General features: G+C 48.0%; 1 protein-coding gene across 2 annotated transcripts in view; it reads left to right on the top strand.

Moving 5' to 3' along the window:
* Positions 1-16,983, top strand: part of LOC139382931 (F-BAR and double SH3 domains protein 2-like) — a 120,879-nt gene that overhangs the window by 58,442 nt on the left and 45,454 nt on the right. For both annotated transcript variants that reach the window (XM_071127206.1, XM_071127205.1), the window contains exons 4-6: positions 9,040-9,119; positions 9,211-9,355; positions 13,515-13,648. In XM_071127206.1, the coding sequence (XP_070983307.1) occupies positions 9,040-9,119; positions 9,211-9,355; positions 13,515-13,648 (359 nt within the window). The remainder of the gene's footprint in view (positions 1-9,039; positions 9,120-9,210; positions 9,356-13,514; positions 13,649-16,983) is intronic.

Raw genomic sequence — 16,983 nt, 5'->3', positions numbered from 1 at the left:
TTGTACTGACAAGACACTGTCCTGGTCTGGTACTGACAAGACACTGTCCTGGTCTGGTGTTGTACTGACAAGACACTGTCCTGGTCTGGTGTTGTACTGACAAGACACTGTCCTGGTCTGGTGCTGACAAGACACTGTCCTGGTCTGGTGCTGTCCTGACAAGACACTGTCCTGGTGTTGTACTGACAAGACACTGTCCTGGTCTGGTGCTGTACTGACAAGACACTGTCCTGGTCTGGTGCTGTCCTGACAAGACACTGTCCTGGTGTTGTACTGACAAGACACTGTCCTGGTCTGGTGCTGTCCTGACAAGACACTGTCCTGGTCTGGTGTTGTACTGACAAGACACTGTCCTGGTCTGGTACTGACAAGACACTGTCCTGGTCTGGTGTTGTACTGACAAGACACTGTCCTGGTCTGGTGTTGTACTGACAAGACACTGTCCTGGTCTGGTGCTGACAAGACACTGTCCTGGTCTGGTGCTGACAAGACACTGTCCTGGTGTTGTACTGACAAGACACTGTTCTGGTCTGGTGTTGTACTGACAAGACACTGTCCTGGTCTGGTCCTGACAAGACACTGTCCTGGTCTGGTCCTGACAAGACACTGTCCTGGTCTGGTGCTGACAAGACACTGTCCTGGTCTGGTCCTGACAAGACACTGTCCTGGTCTGGTACTGACAAGACACTGTCCTGGTCTGGTCCTGAAAATACACTGTCCTGGTCTGGTGTTGTACTGACAAGACACTGTCCTGGTCTGGTGCTGTACTGACAAGACACTGTCCTGGTGTTGTACTGACAAGTCACTGTCCTGGTCTGGTGCTGTACTGACAAGACACTGTCCTGGTCTGGTGCTGACACGACACTGTCCTGGTCTGGTGTTGTACTGACAAGACACTGTCCTGGTCTGGTGCTGACAAGACACTGTCCTGGTCTGGTGCTGTACTGACAAGACACTGTCCTGGTCTGGTGCTGTACTGACAAGACACTGTCCTGGTCTGGTGTTGTGCTGACAAGACACTGTCCTGGTCTGGTGTTGTACTGACAAGACACTGTCCTGGTCTGGTGCTGACAAGACACTGTCCTGGTCTGGTGCTGACAAGACACTGTCCTGGTCTGGTGCTGACAAGACACTGTCCTGGTCTGGTGCTGTCCTGACAAGACACTGTCCTGGTCTGGTGCTGTCCTGACAAGACACTGTCCTGGTCTGGTGCTGTACTGACAAGACACTGTCCTGGTCTGGTGCTGTCCTGACAAGACACTGTCCTGGTGTTGTACTGACAAGACACTGTCCTGGTCTGGTGTTGTACTGACAAGACACTGTCCTGGTCTGGTGCTGTCCTGACAAGACACTGTCCTGGTCTGGTGCTGTACTGACAAGACACTGTCCTGGTCTGGTGCTGTCCTGACAAGACACTGTCCTGGTGTTGTACTGACAAGACACTGTCCTGGTCTGGTGTTGTACTGACAAGACACTGTCCTGGTCTGGTGTTGTACTGACAAGACACTGTCCTGGTCTGGTGCTGACAAGACACTGTCCTGGTCTGGTGCTGACAAGACACTGTCCTGGTCTGGTGCTGTACTGACAAGACACTGTCCTGGTCTGGTACTGACAAGACACTGTCCTGGTCTGGTGTTGTACTGACAAGACACTGTCCTGGTCTGGTACTGACAAGACACTGTCCTGGTCTGGTGCTGACAAGACACTGTCCTGGTCTGGTGCTGTACTGACAAGACACTGTCCTGGTCTGGTGCTGTACTGACAAGACACTGTCCTGGTCTGGTGTTGACAAGACACTGTCCTGGTCTGGTGCTGACAAGACACTGTCCTGGTCTGGTACTGTACTGACAAGACACTGTCCTGGTCTGGTGTTGTACTGACAAGACACTGTCCTGGTCTGGTGCTGACAAGACACTGTCCTGGTCTGGTACTGACAAGACACTGTCCTGGTCTGGTGTTGTATTGACAAGACACTGACTGTCCTGGTCTGGTGTTGTACTGACAAGACACTGTCCTGGTCTGGTGTTGTACTGACAAGACACTGTCCTGGTCTGGTGTTGTACTGACAAGACACTGTCCTGGTCTGGTGTTGTGCTGACAAGACACTGTCCTGGTCTGGTGTTGTGCTGACTAGACACTGTCCTGGTCTGGTGTTGTGCTGACAAGACACTGTCCTGGTCTGATGTTGTACTGACAAGACACTGTCCTGGTCTGGTGTTGTACTGACAAGACACTGTCCTGGTCTGGTACTGTACTGACAAGACACTGTCCTGGTCTGGTGTTGTACTGACAAGACACTGTCCTGGTCTGGTGTTGTACTGACAAGACACTGTCCTGGTCTGGTGCTGACAAGACACTGTCCTGGTCTGGTGTTGACAAGACACTGTCCTGGTCTGGTGTTGTGCTGACAAGACCAGACCAAAGAGAAGGGAGACAGGACCACATTTGTGGGTTTGGAGGCTGTAGAGAAACTCAGACAGAGAATAAACTAAGCCTGTGTGTTTGTGTGTTTATTTTAGTTATTTTGAGCCTCTACTTTGAGGAAGAGGAGGTGGAGGAAGGTAAATAGAAGATGTATGGCCAGCTGATCACTGTATCCATTGAGAGGAGTTGAATGCCCCTTTCTCTCTGTTGCAGACACACACACCCTAACCCCCCATCCCAGCCCAGTCTACCCTAACCCCCCCAGCCCATCCCAGTCTACCCTAACCCCCCCCCAGCCCAGTCTGCCCTGATGATGTCAGAGGCAGAGAGAAGAGGCCATTCTTTCCTGTGTCAGGTTCACCTCTCCACCTTTTCCTTCAGCACCACCCACTCTGCTCTGACTGTTTTGGTTAACTGGTGGTGTGTGGGTGGGTGTGTGTGTGTGTGTGTGTGTTCCATGCCAACGGTATTGTTCTTCTATTACAGCTGTGATTCTGTTACTTCACATATCTGTGCCATGTGTTCCCCATGGTAGGGCTTTAGGGGGGAGGGTCAGTGGGCTGTAGTCTCCCCCATGGTAGGGCTTTAGGGGGGAGGGTCAGTGGGCTGTAGTCTCCCCCAGGGAAGGGCTTTAGGGGGGGAGGGGGGGTCAGTGGGCTGTAGTCTCTCCCATGGTAGGGCTTTTAGGGGGGAGGGTCAGTGGGCTGTAGTCTCCCCCATGGTAGGGCTTTAGGGGGGGGTCAGTGGGCTGTAGTCTCCCCCATGGTAGGGCTTTAGGGGGGGGGGGTCAGTGGGCTGTAGTCTCCCCCATGGTAGGGCTTTAGGGGGAGGGTCAGTGGGCTGTAGTCTCCCCCATGGTAGGGCTTTAGGGGGGGGGGTCAGTGGGCTGTAGTCTCCCCCATGGTAGGGCTTTAGGGGGGAGGGTCAGTGGGCTGTAGTCTCCCCCATGGTAGGGCTTTAGGGGGGAGGGTCAGTGGGCTGTAGTCTCCCCCATGGTAGGGCTTTAGGGGGGAGGGTCCGTGGGCTGTAGTCTCCCCCATGGTAGGGCTTTAGGGGGGGGGGGGGGTCAGTGGGCTGTAGTCTCCCCCATGGTAGGGCTTTAGGGGGGGGGGGGTCAGTGGGCTGTAGTCTCCCCCATGGTAGGGCTTTAGGGGGGAGGGTCAGTGGGCTGTAGTCTCCCCCATGGTAGGGCTTTAGGGGGGAGGGTCAGTGGGCTGTAGTCTCCCCCATGGTAGGGCTTTAGGGGGGAGGGTCAGTGGGCTGTAGTCTCCCCCATGGTAGGGCTTTAGGGGGGAGGGTCAGTGGGCTGTAGTCTCCCCCAGGGAAGGGCTTTAGGGGGGGGGGGGGGGTCAGTGGGCTGTAGTCTCTCCCATGGTAGGGCTTTTAGGGGGGAGGGTCAGTGGGCTGTAGTCTCCCCCATGGTAGGGCTTTAGGGGGGGGGTCAGTGGGCTGTAGTCTCCCCCATGGTAGGGCTTTAGGGGGGGGGGTCAGTGGGCTGTAGTCTCCCCCATGGTAGGGCTTTAGGGGGAGGGTCAGTGGGCTGTAGTCTCCCCCATGGTAGGGCTTTAGGGGGGGGGGGGTCAGTGGGCTGTAGTCTCCCCCATGGTAGGGCTTTAGGGGGGAGGGTCAGTGGGCTGTAGTCTCCCCCATGGTAGGGCTTTAGGGGGGAGGGTCAGTGGGCTGTAGTCTCCCCCATGGTAGGGCTTTAGGGGGGAGGGTCCGTGGGCTGTAGTCTCCCCCATGGTAGGGCTTTAGGGGGGGGGGTCAGTGGGCTGTAGTCTCCCCCATGGTAGGGCTTTAGGGGGGGGGGGTCAGTGGGCTGTAGTCTCCCCCATGGTAGGGCTTTAGGGGGGAGGGTCAGTGGGCTGTAGTCTCCCCCATGGTAGGGCTTTAGGGGGGAGGGTCAGTGGGCTGTAGTCTCCCCCATGGTAGGGCTTTAGGGGGGAGGGTCCGTGGGCTGTAGTCTCGCCCATGGTAGGGCTTTAGGGGGGGGGGTCAGTGGGCTGTAGTCTCCCCCATGGTAGGGCTTTAGGGGGGAGTCAGTGGGCTGTAGTCTCCCCCATGGTAGGGCTTTAGGGGGAGCGGTCAGTGGGCTGTAGTCTCCCCCATGGTAGGGCTTTAGGGGGGGGTCAGTGGGCTGTAGTCTTCCCCATGGTAGGGCTTTAGGGGGAGGGGTCAGTGGGCTGTAGTCTCCCCCATGGTAGGGCTTTAGGGGGGGGTCAGTGGGCTGTAGTCTTCCCCATGGTAGGGCTTTAGGGGGAGGGGTCAGTGGGCTGTAGTCTCCCCCATGGTAGGGCTTTAGGGGGGGGGGGCAGTGGGCTGTAGTCTCCCCCATGGTAGGGCTTTAGGGGGGAGGGTCAGTGGGCTGTAGTCTCCCCCATGGTAGGGCTTTAGGGGGGAGGGTCAGTGGGCTTTAGTCTCCCCCATGGTAGGGCTTTAGGGGGGAGGGTCAGTGGGCTGTAGTCTCCCCCATGGTAGGGCTTTAGGGGGAGGGTCAGTGGGCTGTAGTCTCCCCCATGGTAGGGCTTTAGGGGGGAGGGTCCGTGGGCTGTAGTCTCCCCCATGGTAGGGCTTTAGGGGGGGGGGTCAGTGGGCTGTAGTCTCCCCCATGGTAGGGCTTTAAGGGGGAGTCAATGGGCTGTAGTCTCCCCCATGGTAGGGCTTTAGGGGGAGGGGTCAGTGGGCTGTAGTCTCCCCCATGGTAGGGCTTTAGGGGGGGGGGTCAGTGGGCTGTAGTCTCCCCCATGGTAGGGCTTTAGGGGGAGGGGTCAGTGGGCTGTAGTCTCCCCCATGGTAGGGCTTTAGGGGGGGGGGGCAGTGGGCTGTAGTCTCCCCCATGGTAGGGCTTTAGGGGGGAGGGTCAGTGGGCTGTAGTCTCCCCCATGGTAGGGCTTTAGGGGGGAGGGTCAGTGGGCTGTAGTCTCCCCCATGGTAGGGCTTTAGGGGGGAGGGTCAGTGGGCTGTAGTCTCCCCCATGGTAGGGCTTTAGGGGGGAGGGTCAGTGGGCTGTAGTCTCCCCCAGGGTAGGGCTTTAGGGGGGAGGGTCAGTGGGCTGTAGTCTCCCCCATGGTAGGGCTTTAGGGGGGAGGGTCAGTGGGCTGTAGTCTCCCCCATGGTAGGGCTTTAGGGGGGAGGGTCAGTGGGCTGTAGTCTCCCCCAGGGTAGGGCTTTAGGGGGGAGGGTCAGTGGGCTGTAGTCTCCCCCATGGTAGGGCTTTAGGGGGGGGGGGGTCAGTGGGCTGTAGTCTCCTCCAGGGTAGGGCTTTAGGGGGGGTCAGTGGGCTGTAGTCTCCCCCATGGTAGGGCTTTAGGGGGGGGTCAGTGGGCTGTAGTCTCCCCCATAGTGGAGCTTTCTCCCCAGGCCAGCCCTCCCATACCACTACGGAGGTCTGGAGGTATGAAACAATCACATGAGGATAGTTGATCCATGTGTGTGTCCTCAATGGCCATCTGTGAGATTGAGAGAAAGAGAGAGAGACATGATAGAGAGAGGGACATGAAAGGGAGAGAGGGACATGAAAGGGAGAGAGGGGCATGACAGAGAGGGACATGAGAGAGAGAGAGGGACATGAGAGGGACATGAGAGGGACATGAGAGACAGAGAGGGACATGATAGAGAGAGGAACATGATAGAGAGAGGGACATGATATAGAGAGGGACATGAGAGGGAGAGGGGCATGAGAGAGAGGGAGAGAGAGGGACATGAGAGGGGCATGAGAGGGAGAGAGAGGGACATGAGGGAGAGAGAGGGGCATGAGAGGGAGAGGGGCATGAGGGAGAGAGAGGGACATGAGAGGGGCATGAGAGGGAGAGAGAGGGACATGAGGGAGAGAGAGGGGCATGAGAGGGAGGGAGAGAGAGGGACATGATAGAGAGGGACATGAGAGAGAGAGAGGGACATGATAGAGAGAGGGACATGATAGAGAGAGGGACATGATAGAGAGAGGGACATGATAGAGAGAGGGACATGATAGAGAGAGGGACATGATAGAGAGAGGGACATGATAGAGAGAGGGACATGATAGAGAGAGGGACATGAGAGGGAGAGGGACATGAGAGGGAGAGGGACATGAGGGGCATGAGAGAGAGGGAGAGGGGCATGAGAGAGAGAGAGGGGCATGAGAGAGAGGGAGAGGGGCATGAGGGAGAGGGAGAGAGAGGGACATGAGAGGGGCATGAGAGGGGGAGAGAGGGGCATGAGAGGGAGAGAGAGGGGCATGGAGAGAGAGAGAGAGGGGCATGGAGAGAGAGAGAGAGGGGCATGGAGAGAGAGAGAGGGTCATGGAGATAGAGGGACATGAGAGAGAGAGAGAGGGACATGAGAGAGAGGGGCATGAGAGAGAGAGGCATGAGAGAGAGGGGCATATGAGGGAGGGAGAGAGGGAGGGAGGGAGAGAGAGACACTTCATCAATGGGCCCTGAAGCTCTATTTGTCCTGATTGGAACCAGCTTGTTGTTGCTGCTGTTTTATTAATGATTGTTATCTGTTGAGGCCAGGAGAACTCTCTCTCTACCACACTGACTGTATACAGGACAACTCTCTCTCTACCACACTGACTATATACAGGACAACTCTCTCTCTACCACACTGACAGTATACAGGAGAACACTCTCTCTACCACACTGACAGTATACAGGAGAACACTCTCTCTACCACACTGACTGTATACAGGACAACTCTCTCTACCACACTGACTGTATACAGGACAACTCTCTCTCTACCACACTGACAGTATACAGGAGAACACTCTCTCTACCACACTGACAGTATACAGGACAACTCTCTCTCTACCACACTGACTATATACAGGACAACTCTCTCTCTACCACACTGACAGTATACAGGAGAACACTCTCTCTACCACACTGACAGTATACAGGAGAACACTCTCTCTACCACACTGACAGTATACAGGACAACTCTCTCTCTACCACACTGACTATATACAGGACAACTCTCTCTCTACCACACTGACAGTATACAGGAGAACACTCTCTCTACCACACTGACTGTATACAGGACAACTCTCTCTCTACCACACTGACAGTATACAGGACAACTCTCTCTCTACCACACTGACTGTATACAGGACAACTCTCTCTCTACCACACTGACAGTATACAGGACAACTCTCTCTCTACCACACTGACTGTATACAGGACAACTCTCTCTACCACACTGACTGTATACAGGACAACTCTCTCTCTACCACACTGACAGTATACAGGAGAACACTCTCTCTACCACACTGACAGTATACAGGAGAACACTCTCTCTACCACACTGACAGTATACAGGAGAACACTCTCTCTACCACACTGACAGTATACAGGACAACTCTCTGTCTACCACACTGACAGTATACAGGACAACTCTCTCTCTACCACCCTGACTGTATATAGGACAACTCTCTCTCTCTACCACACTGACAGTATACAGGAGAACACTCTCTCTCTACCACGCTGACAGTATACAGGAGAACACTCTCTCTACCACACTGACACTATACAGGGCCATAGTAACCTATATCACTGACACTATACAGGGCCACAGTAACCTATATCACTGACACTATACAGGGCCACAGTAACCTATATCACTGACACTATACAGGGCCACAGTAACCTATATCACTGACACTATACAGGGCCACAGTAACCTATATCACTGACACTATACAGGGCCACAGTAACCTATATCACTGACACTATACAGGGCCACAGTAACCTATATCACTGACACTATACAGGGCCACAGTAACCTATATCACTGACACTATACAGGGCCACAGTAACCTATATCACTGACACTATACAGGGCCACAGTAACCTATATCACTGACACTATACAGGGCCACAGTAACCTATATCACTGACACTATACAGGGCCACAGTAACCTATATCACTGACACTATACAGGGCCACAGTAACCTATATCACTGACACTATACAGGGCCACAGTAACCTATATCACTGACACTATACAGGGCCACAGTAACCTATATCACTGACACTATACAGGGCCACAGTAACCTATATCACTGACACTATACAGGGCCACAGTAACCTATATCACTGACACTATACAGGGCCACAGTAACCTATATCACTGACACTATACAGGGCCACAGTAACCTATATCACTGACACTATACAGGGCCACAGTAACCTATATCACTGACACTATACAGGGCCACAGTAACCTATATCACTGACACTATACAGGGCCACAGTAACCTATATCACTGACACTATACAGGGCCACAGTAACCTATATCACTGACACTATACAGGGCCACAGTAACCTATATCACTGACACTATACAGGGCCACAGTAACCTATATCACTGACACTGTACAGGGCCATAGTAACCTATATCACTGACACTATACAGGGCATAGTAACCTATATCACTGACACTATCAGGGCCATAGTAACCTATATCACTGACACTATACAGGGCCACAGTAACCTATATCACTGACACTATACAGGGCCATAGTAACCTATATCACTGACACTATACAGGGCCACAGTAACCTATATCACAGTAGACTGACTCAACTCCTCAACACAACACAATGACTGTGTCATGTTGTTGTTGATCTATACAGGCTCTGCAGAAGCTGGCCAGTCAGTACCTGAAGAGGGATTGGCCGGGCATCAAACCTGACGACCAACGCACAGACTACAGGTGAGTAGAAGACTCTTGCTGACGTCACACTGTTTCTTGGTTGGCTTGCAGTCTTCCTCTTGCGTAACCTGACCGTGTGTGTTGTGTGTAGGAATGTGTATGCTGTGTGGCGGTCCTATCTGGAGGGGACAGTACAGGTGACTCAGTCTCGCATCAACGTGTGTGACAACTACAAGAATGAGATCTCAGACCCTGCTAAAACTGTACGGCTATACAAGGAACAGCAGCTCAAAAAGGTAATGCTGTGTGTGTCCCATATCCTAGTATATCATCATCTGTGTGTCCCATATCCTAGTAGATCATCATCTGTGTGTCCCATATCCTAGTATATCATCTGTGTGTCCCATATCCTAGTAGATCATCTGTGTCCCATATCCTAGTATATCATCTGTGTGTCCCATATCCTAGTAGATCATCTGTGTCCCATATCCTAGTATATCATCTGTGTGTCCCATATCCTAGTAGATCATCATCTGTGTGTCCCATATCCTAGTATATCATCTGTGTGTCCCATATCCTAGTAGATCATCTGTGTCCCATATCCTAGTATATCATCTGTGTGTCCCATATCCTAGTAGATCATCATCTGTGTGTCCCATATCCTAGTATATCATCTGTGTGTCCCATATCCTAGTAGATCATCTGTGTGTCCCATATCCTAGTATATCATCTGTGTGTCCCATATCCTAGTATATCATCATCTGTGTCCCATATCCTAGTATATCATCATCTGTGTGTCCCATATCCTAGTAGATCATCATCTGTGTGTCCCATATCCTAGTATATCATCTGTGTGTCCCATATCCTAGTAGATCATCTGTGTCCCATATCCTAGTATATCATCTGTGTGTCCCATATCCTAGTAGATCATCTGTGTCCCATATCCTAGTATATCATCTGTGTGTCCCATATCCTAGTAGATCATCATCTGTGTGTCCCATATCCTAGTATATCATCTGTGTGTCCCATATCCTAGTAGATCATCTGTGTCCCATATCCTAGTATATCATCTGTGTGTCCCATATCCTAGTAGATCATCATCTGTGTGTCCCATATCCTAGTATATCATCTGTGTGTCCCATATCCTAGTAGATCATCTGTGTGTCCCATATCCTAGTATATCATCTGTGTGTCCCATATCCTAGTATATCATCATCTGTGTGTCCCATATCCTAGTAGATCATCTGTGTGTCCCATATCCTAGTATATCATCTATGTCCCATATCCTAGTATATCATCATCTGTGTGTCCCATATCCTAGTAGATCATCTGTGTGTCCCATATCCTAGTAGATCATCTGTGTGTCCCATATCCTAGTAGATCATCTGTGTGTCCCATATCCTAGTAGATCATCTGTGTGTCCCATATCCTAGTATATCATCTATGTCCCATATCCTAGTATATCATCTGTATGTCCCATATCCTAGTATATAATCTATGTGTCCCATATCCTAGTATATCATCTGTATGTCCCTTATCCTAGTATATCATCATCTGTGTGTCCCATATCCTAGTATATCATCATATGTGTGTCCCATATCCTAGTATATCATCATCTGTGTGTCCCATATCCTGGTATATCATCTGTGTGTCCCATATCCTAGTATATCATCATCTGTGTGTCCCATATCCTAGTAGATCATCTGTGTGTCCCATATCCTAGTATATCATCATCTGTGTCCCATATCCTAGTATATCATCATCTGTGTGTCCCATATCCTAGTATATCATCATCTGTGTGTCCCATATCCTAGTAGATCATCTGTGTGTCCCATATCCTAGTAGATCATCTGTGTGTCCCATATCCTAGTAGATCATCTGTGTGTCCCATATCCTAGTAGATCATCTGTGTGTCCCATATCCTAGTAGATCATCTGTGTGTCCCATATCCTAGTATATCATCTGTGTCCCATATCCTAGTATATCATCTGTGTGTCCCATATCCTAGTATATAATCTTTGTCCCATATCCTAGTATACAATCTGTGTGTCCCATATCCTAGTATATCATCTGCGTGTCCCATATCCTAGTATATAATCTGTGTGTCCCATATCCTAGTAGATCATCTGTGTGTCCCATATCCTAGTATATAATCTATGTGTCCCATTTCCTAGTATACAATCTATGTGTCCCATATCCTAGTATATCATCTGTGTGTCCCATATCCTAGTAGATCATCTGTGTGTCCCATATCCTAGTATACAATCTGTGTGTCCCATATCCTAGTGGATCATCTGTGTGTCCCATATCCTAGTAGATCATCTGTGTGTCCCATATCCTAGTAGATTATCTGTGTCCCATATCCTAGTAGATCATCTGTGTGTCCCATATCCTAGTATATCATCTGTGTGTCCCATATCCTAGTAGATCATCTATGTGTCCCATATCCTAGTAGATCATCTATGTGTCCCATATCCTAGTATATAATCTATGTGTCCCATATCCTAGTATATCATCTGTGTGTCCCATATCCTAGTAGATCATCTGTGTGTCCCATATCCTAGTATATAATCTATGTGTCCCATATCCTAGTATGTCATCTGTGTGTCCCATATCCTAGTATACAATCTATGTGTCCCATATCCTAGTAGATCATCTGTGTGTCCCATATCCTAGTAGATCATCTGTGTGTCCCATATCCTAGTAGATCATCTGTGTCCCATATCCTAGTAGATCATCTGTGTGTCCCATATCCTAGTAGATCATCTGTGTCCCATATCCTAGTAGATCATCTGTGTGTCCCATATCCTTTTAGATCATCTGTGTGTCCCATATCCTAGTAGATCATCTGTGTGTCCCATATCCTAGTAGATCATCTGTGTGTCCCATATCCTAGTAGATCATCTGTGTCCCATATCCTAGTAGATCATCTGTGTGTCCCATATCCTTTTAGATCATCTGTGTGTCCCATATCCTAGTAGATCGTCTGTGTGTCCCATATCCTAGTAGATCATCTGTGTTTCCCATATCCTAGTAGATCATCTGTGTGTCCCATATCCTAGTATATCATCTGTGTGTCCCATATCCTAGTAGATCATCTGTGTGTCCCATATCCTAGTAGATCGTCTGTTTGTCCCATATCCTAGTATATCATCTGTGTGTCCCATATCCTAGTATATCGTCTGTGTGTCCCATATCCTAGTATATCATGTGTGTCCCATATCCTAGTAGATCATCTGTGTGTCCCATATCCTAGTATATCATCTGTGTGTCCCATATCCTAGTAGATCATCTGTGTGTTCCATATCCTAGTATATCATCTGTGTGTCCCATATCCTAGTATATCATCTGTGTGTCCCATATCCTTTTAGATCATCTGTATGTCCCATATCCTAGTAGATCATCTGTGTGTCCCATATCCTAGTAGATCATCTGTGTCCCATATCCTAGTAGATCATCTGTGTGTCCCATATCCTAGTATATCATCTGTGTGTCCCATATCCTAGTAGATCATCTGTGTGTCCCATATCCTAGTATATCATCTGTGTCCCATATCCTAGTAGATCATCTGTGTGTCCCATATCCTAGTAGATCATCTGTGTGTCCCATATCCTAGTATATCATTTGTGTGTCCCATATCCTAGTATATCATTTGTGTGTCCCATATCCTAGTAGATCATCTGTGTGTCCCATATCCTAGTATATAATCTATGTGTCCCATATCCTAGTATACAATCTGTGTGTCCCATATCCTAGTAGATCATCTGTGTGTCCCATATCCTAGTATATCATCATCTGTGTGTCCCATATCCTAGTATATCATCTGTGTGTCCCATATCCTGGTAGATCATCTGTGTCCCATATCCTAGTAGATCATCTGTGTGTCCCATATCCTAGTAGATCATCATCTGTGTGTCCCATATCCTAGTATATCATCTGTGTGTCCCATATCCTAGTAGCTCATCTGTGTCCCATATCCTAGTATATCATCTGTGTGTCCCATATCCTAGTAGATCATCATCTGTGTGTCCCATATCCTAGTATATCATCTCTGTGTCCCATATCCTAGTAGATCATCTGTGTCCCATATCCTAGTAGATCATCTGTGTGTCCCATATCCTAGTAGATCATCATCTGTGTGTCCCATATCCTAGTATATCATCTGTGTGTCCCATATCCTAGTAGCTCATCTGTGTCCCATATCCTAGTAGATCATCTGTGTCCCATATTCTAGTAGATCATCATCTGTGTGTCCCATATCCTAGTAGATCATCATCTGTGTGTCCCATATCCTAGTAGATCATCATCTGTGTGTCCCATATCCTAGTATATCATCATCTGTGTGTCCCATATCCTAGAATATCATCATCTGTGTGTCCCATATCCTAGTATAACCTCTGTGTGTAGACTATCATGTGTGTGTGTTTAACCTGTGTCTCTCTGCGTTGTGTTTAGAGTATAGAACAGTTGAATCGTATCCAGGTGGAGCTGCAGGACTCTGTGAAAGACCTGGCCAAAGCCAAGAAGAAATATTACGACTCAGAACAGGTGGCTCAGGCCGTTCGAGAGAAGGCTGACATCGAGGCCAAGTAGGTGGACAGACCTTCCTCTCAACCCTAACCCAACCACACTCAGACCTACCTCTCAACCCTAACCCAACCACACTCAGACCTACCTCTCAACCCTAACCCAACCACACTCAGACCTACCTCTCAACCCTAACCCAACCACACTCAGACCTACCTCTCAACCCTAACCCAACCACACTCAGACCTACCTCTCAACCCTAACCCAACCACACTCAGACCTACCTCTCAACCCTAACCCAACCACACTCAGACCTACCTCTCAACCCTAACCCAACCACACTCAGACCTACCTCTCAACCCTAACCCAACCACACTCAGACCTACCTCTCAACCCTAACCCAACCACACTCAGACCTACCTCTCAACCCTAACCCAACCACACTCAGACCTACCTCTCAACCCTAACCCAACCACACCATACCAGTAGTAGTAGTAGCAGTAGCAATACCAGTAGTAGTAGTAGCAGTAGCAATACCAGTAGTAGCAGTAGTAGTTGTAGTAGTAGTAGCAGTAGTAGTTGTAGTAGTAGTAGTAGTAGTAGCAGTAGTAGTTGTAGTAGTAGTAGTAGTAGTAGCAATACCAGTAGTTGTAGCAGTAGCAACAGTAGCAGTAGTAGTAGTAGTATCAGCAGTAGTAGTTGTAGTAGTAGTAGTAATAGTAGTAGTAGTAGCAATAGTAGTAGTAGTAGTAGTAGTAGCAATACCAGTAGTAGTAGTAGTAGTAGCAATACCAGTAGTAGTAGTAGTAGTAGCAATACCAGTAGTAGTAGTAGCAGTAGCAATACCAGTAGTAGTAGTAGTAGTAGCAATACCAGTAGTAGCAGTAGCAATACCAGTAGTAGTAGTAGCAATACCAGTAGTAGCAGTTGCAATACCAGTAGTAGTAGTAGCAGTAGCAATACCAGTAGTAGTAGTAGCAATACCAGTAGTAGCAGTTGCAATACCAGTAGTAGTAGTAGCAGTAGCAATACCAGTAGTAGTAGTAGTAGTAGCAATACCAGTAGTAGTAGTAGCAGTAGCAATACCAGTAGTAGTAGTAGCAGTAGCAATACCAGTAGTAGTAGTAGCAGTAGCAATACCAGTAGTAACAGTGGCAATACCAGTAGTAGCAGTAGTAGTAGTAGCAGTAGCAATACCAGTAGTTGTAGCAACAGTAGCAGTAGTAGTAGTAGTATCAGCAGTAGTAGTTGTAGTAGCAGTTGTAATAGTAGTATTAGTAGCAATACCAGTAATTGTAGCAGTAGCAACAGTAGCAGTAGTAGTAGTAGTATCAGCAGTAGTAGTTGTAGTAGCAGTAGTAATAGTAGTAGTAGTAGCAATACCAGTAGTAGTAGTAGCAGTAGCAATACCAGTAGTAGTAGTAGTAGTAGCAATACCAGTAGTAGTAGTAGCAGTAGCAATACCAGTAGTAGTAGTAGCAGTAGCAATACCAGTAGTAGTAGTAGCAATACCAGTAGTAGTAGTAGCAGTAGCAATACCAGTAGTAGTAGTAGTAGTATCAGCAGTAGTAGTAGCAATACCAGTAGTAGTAGTAGTAGTAGCAATACCAGTAGTAGTAGTAGTAGTAGCAGTAGTAGTAGTAGTAGCAATACCAGTAGTAGTAGTAGCAGTAGTAGTAGTAGTATCAGCAGTAGTAGTAGCAATACCAGTAGTAGTAGTAGCAATACCAGTAGTAGTAGTAGCAGTAGCAATACCAGTAGTAGCAGTAGCAATACCAGTAGTAGCAGTAGCAATACCAGTAGTAGTAGTAGCAGTAGCAATACCAGTAGTAGTAGTAGCAGTAGCAATACCAGTAGTAGCAGTAGCAATACCAGTAGTAGTAGTAGCAGTAGCAATACCAGTAGTAGTAGTAGCAATACCAGTAGTAGTAGTAGCAGTAGCAATACCAGTAGTAGCAGTAGTAGTTGTAGTAGTAGTAGTAGTAGTAGTTGTAATAGTAGTAGCAGTAGCAATACCAGTAGTAGTTGTAGTAGTAGTTGTAATAGTAGTAGCAGTAGCAATACCAGTAGTAGTAGTAGCAGTAGCAATACCAGTAGTAGCAGTAGCAATACCAGTAGTAGTAGTAGCAGTAGCAATACCAGTAGTAGTAGTAGTAGTAGCAGTAGTAGTAGTAGTAGCAATACCAGTAGTAGTAGTAGCAGTAGTAGTAGTAGTATCAGCAGTAGTAGTAGCAATACCAGTAGTAGTAGTAGCAGTAGCAATACCAGTAGTAGTAGTAGCAGTAGCAATACCAGTAGTAGTAGTAGCAGTAGCAATACCAGTAGTAGTAGTAGTAGTAGCAATACCAGTAGTAGTAGTAGCAGTAGCAATACCAGTAGTAGTAGTAGTAGTATCAGCAGTAGTAGTAGCAATACCAGCAGTAGTAGTAGTAGTAGCAATACCAGTAGTAGTAGTAGCAGTAGTAGTAGTAGTATCAGCAGTAGTAGTAGCAATACCAGTAGTAGTAGTAGTAGCAATACCAGTAGTAGTAGTAGCAGTAGCAATACCAGTAGTAGTAGTAGCAGTAGCAATACCAGTAGTAGCAGTGGCAATACCAGTAGTAGCAGTAGTAGTTGTAGTAGTAGTAGTAGTAGTAGTTGTAATAGTAGTAGCAGTAGCAATACCAGTAGTAGTTGTAGTAGTAGTTGTAATAGTAGTAGCAGTAGCAATACCAGTAGTAGTAGTAGCAGTAGCAATACCAGTAGTAGTAGTAGCAGTAGCAATACCAGTAGTAGTAGTAGTAGTTGTAGTAGTAGTATCAGCAGTAGTAGTAGCAATACCAGTAGTAGTAGTAGTAGCAATACCAGTAGTAGTAGTAGCAGTAGTAGTAGTAGTATCAGCAGTAGTAGTAGCAATACCAGTAGTAGTAGTAGTAGCAATACCAGTAGTAGCAGTAGTAGTAGCAATACCAGCAGTAGTAGTAGTAGTAGCAATACCAGTAGTAGTAGTAGCAGTAGTAGTAGTAGTATCAGCAGTAGTAGTAGCAATACCAGTAGTAGTAGTAGTAGCAATACCAGTAGTAGTAGTAGCAGTAGCAATACCAGTAGTAGTAGTAGCAGTAGCAATACCAGTAGTAGCAGTAGCAATACCAGTAGTAGTAGTAGCAGTAGCAATACCAGTAGTAGTAGTAGCAATACCAGTAGTAGTAGTAGCAGTAGCAATACCAGTAGTAGCAGTAGTAGTTGTAGTAGTAGTAGTAGTAGTAGTTGTAATAGTAGTAGCAGTAGCAATACCAGTAGTAGTTGTAGTAGTAGTTGTAATAGTAGTAGCAGTAGCAATACCAGTAGTAGTAGTAGCAGTAGCAATACCAGTAGTAGTAGTAGCAGTAGCAATACCAGTAGTAGTAGTAGCAGTAGC

The sequence above is a fragment of the Oncorhynchus clarkii genome, chromosome 24, assembly GCF_045791955.1.
Source record: "Oncorhynchus clarkii lewisi isolate Uvic-CL-2024 chromosome 24, UVic_Ocla_1.0, whole genome shotgun sequence".
Classification (NCBI taxonomy): domain Eukaryota; kingdom Metazoa; phylum Chordata; class Actinopteri; order Salmoniformes; family Salmonidae; genus Oncorhynchus; species Oncorhynchus clarkii.
This window is presented reverse-complemented; position numbering and strand designations above follow the sequence as displayed.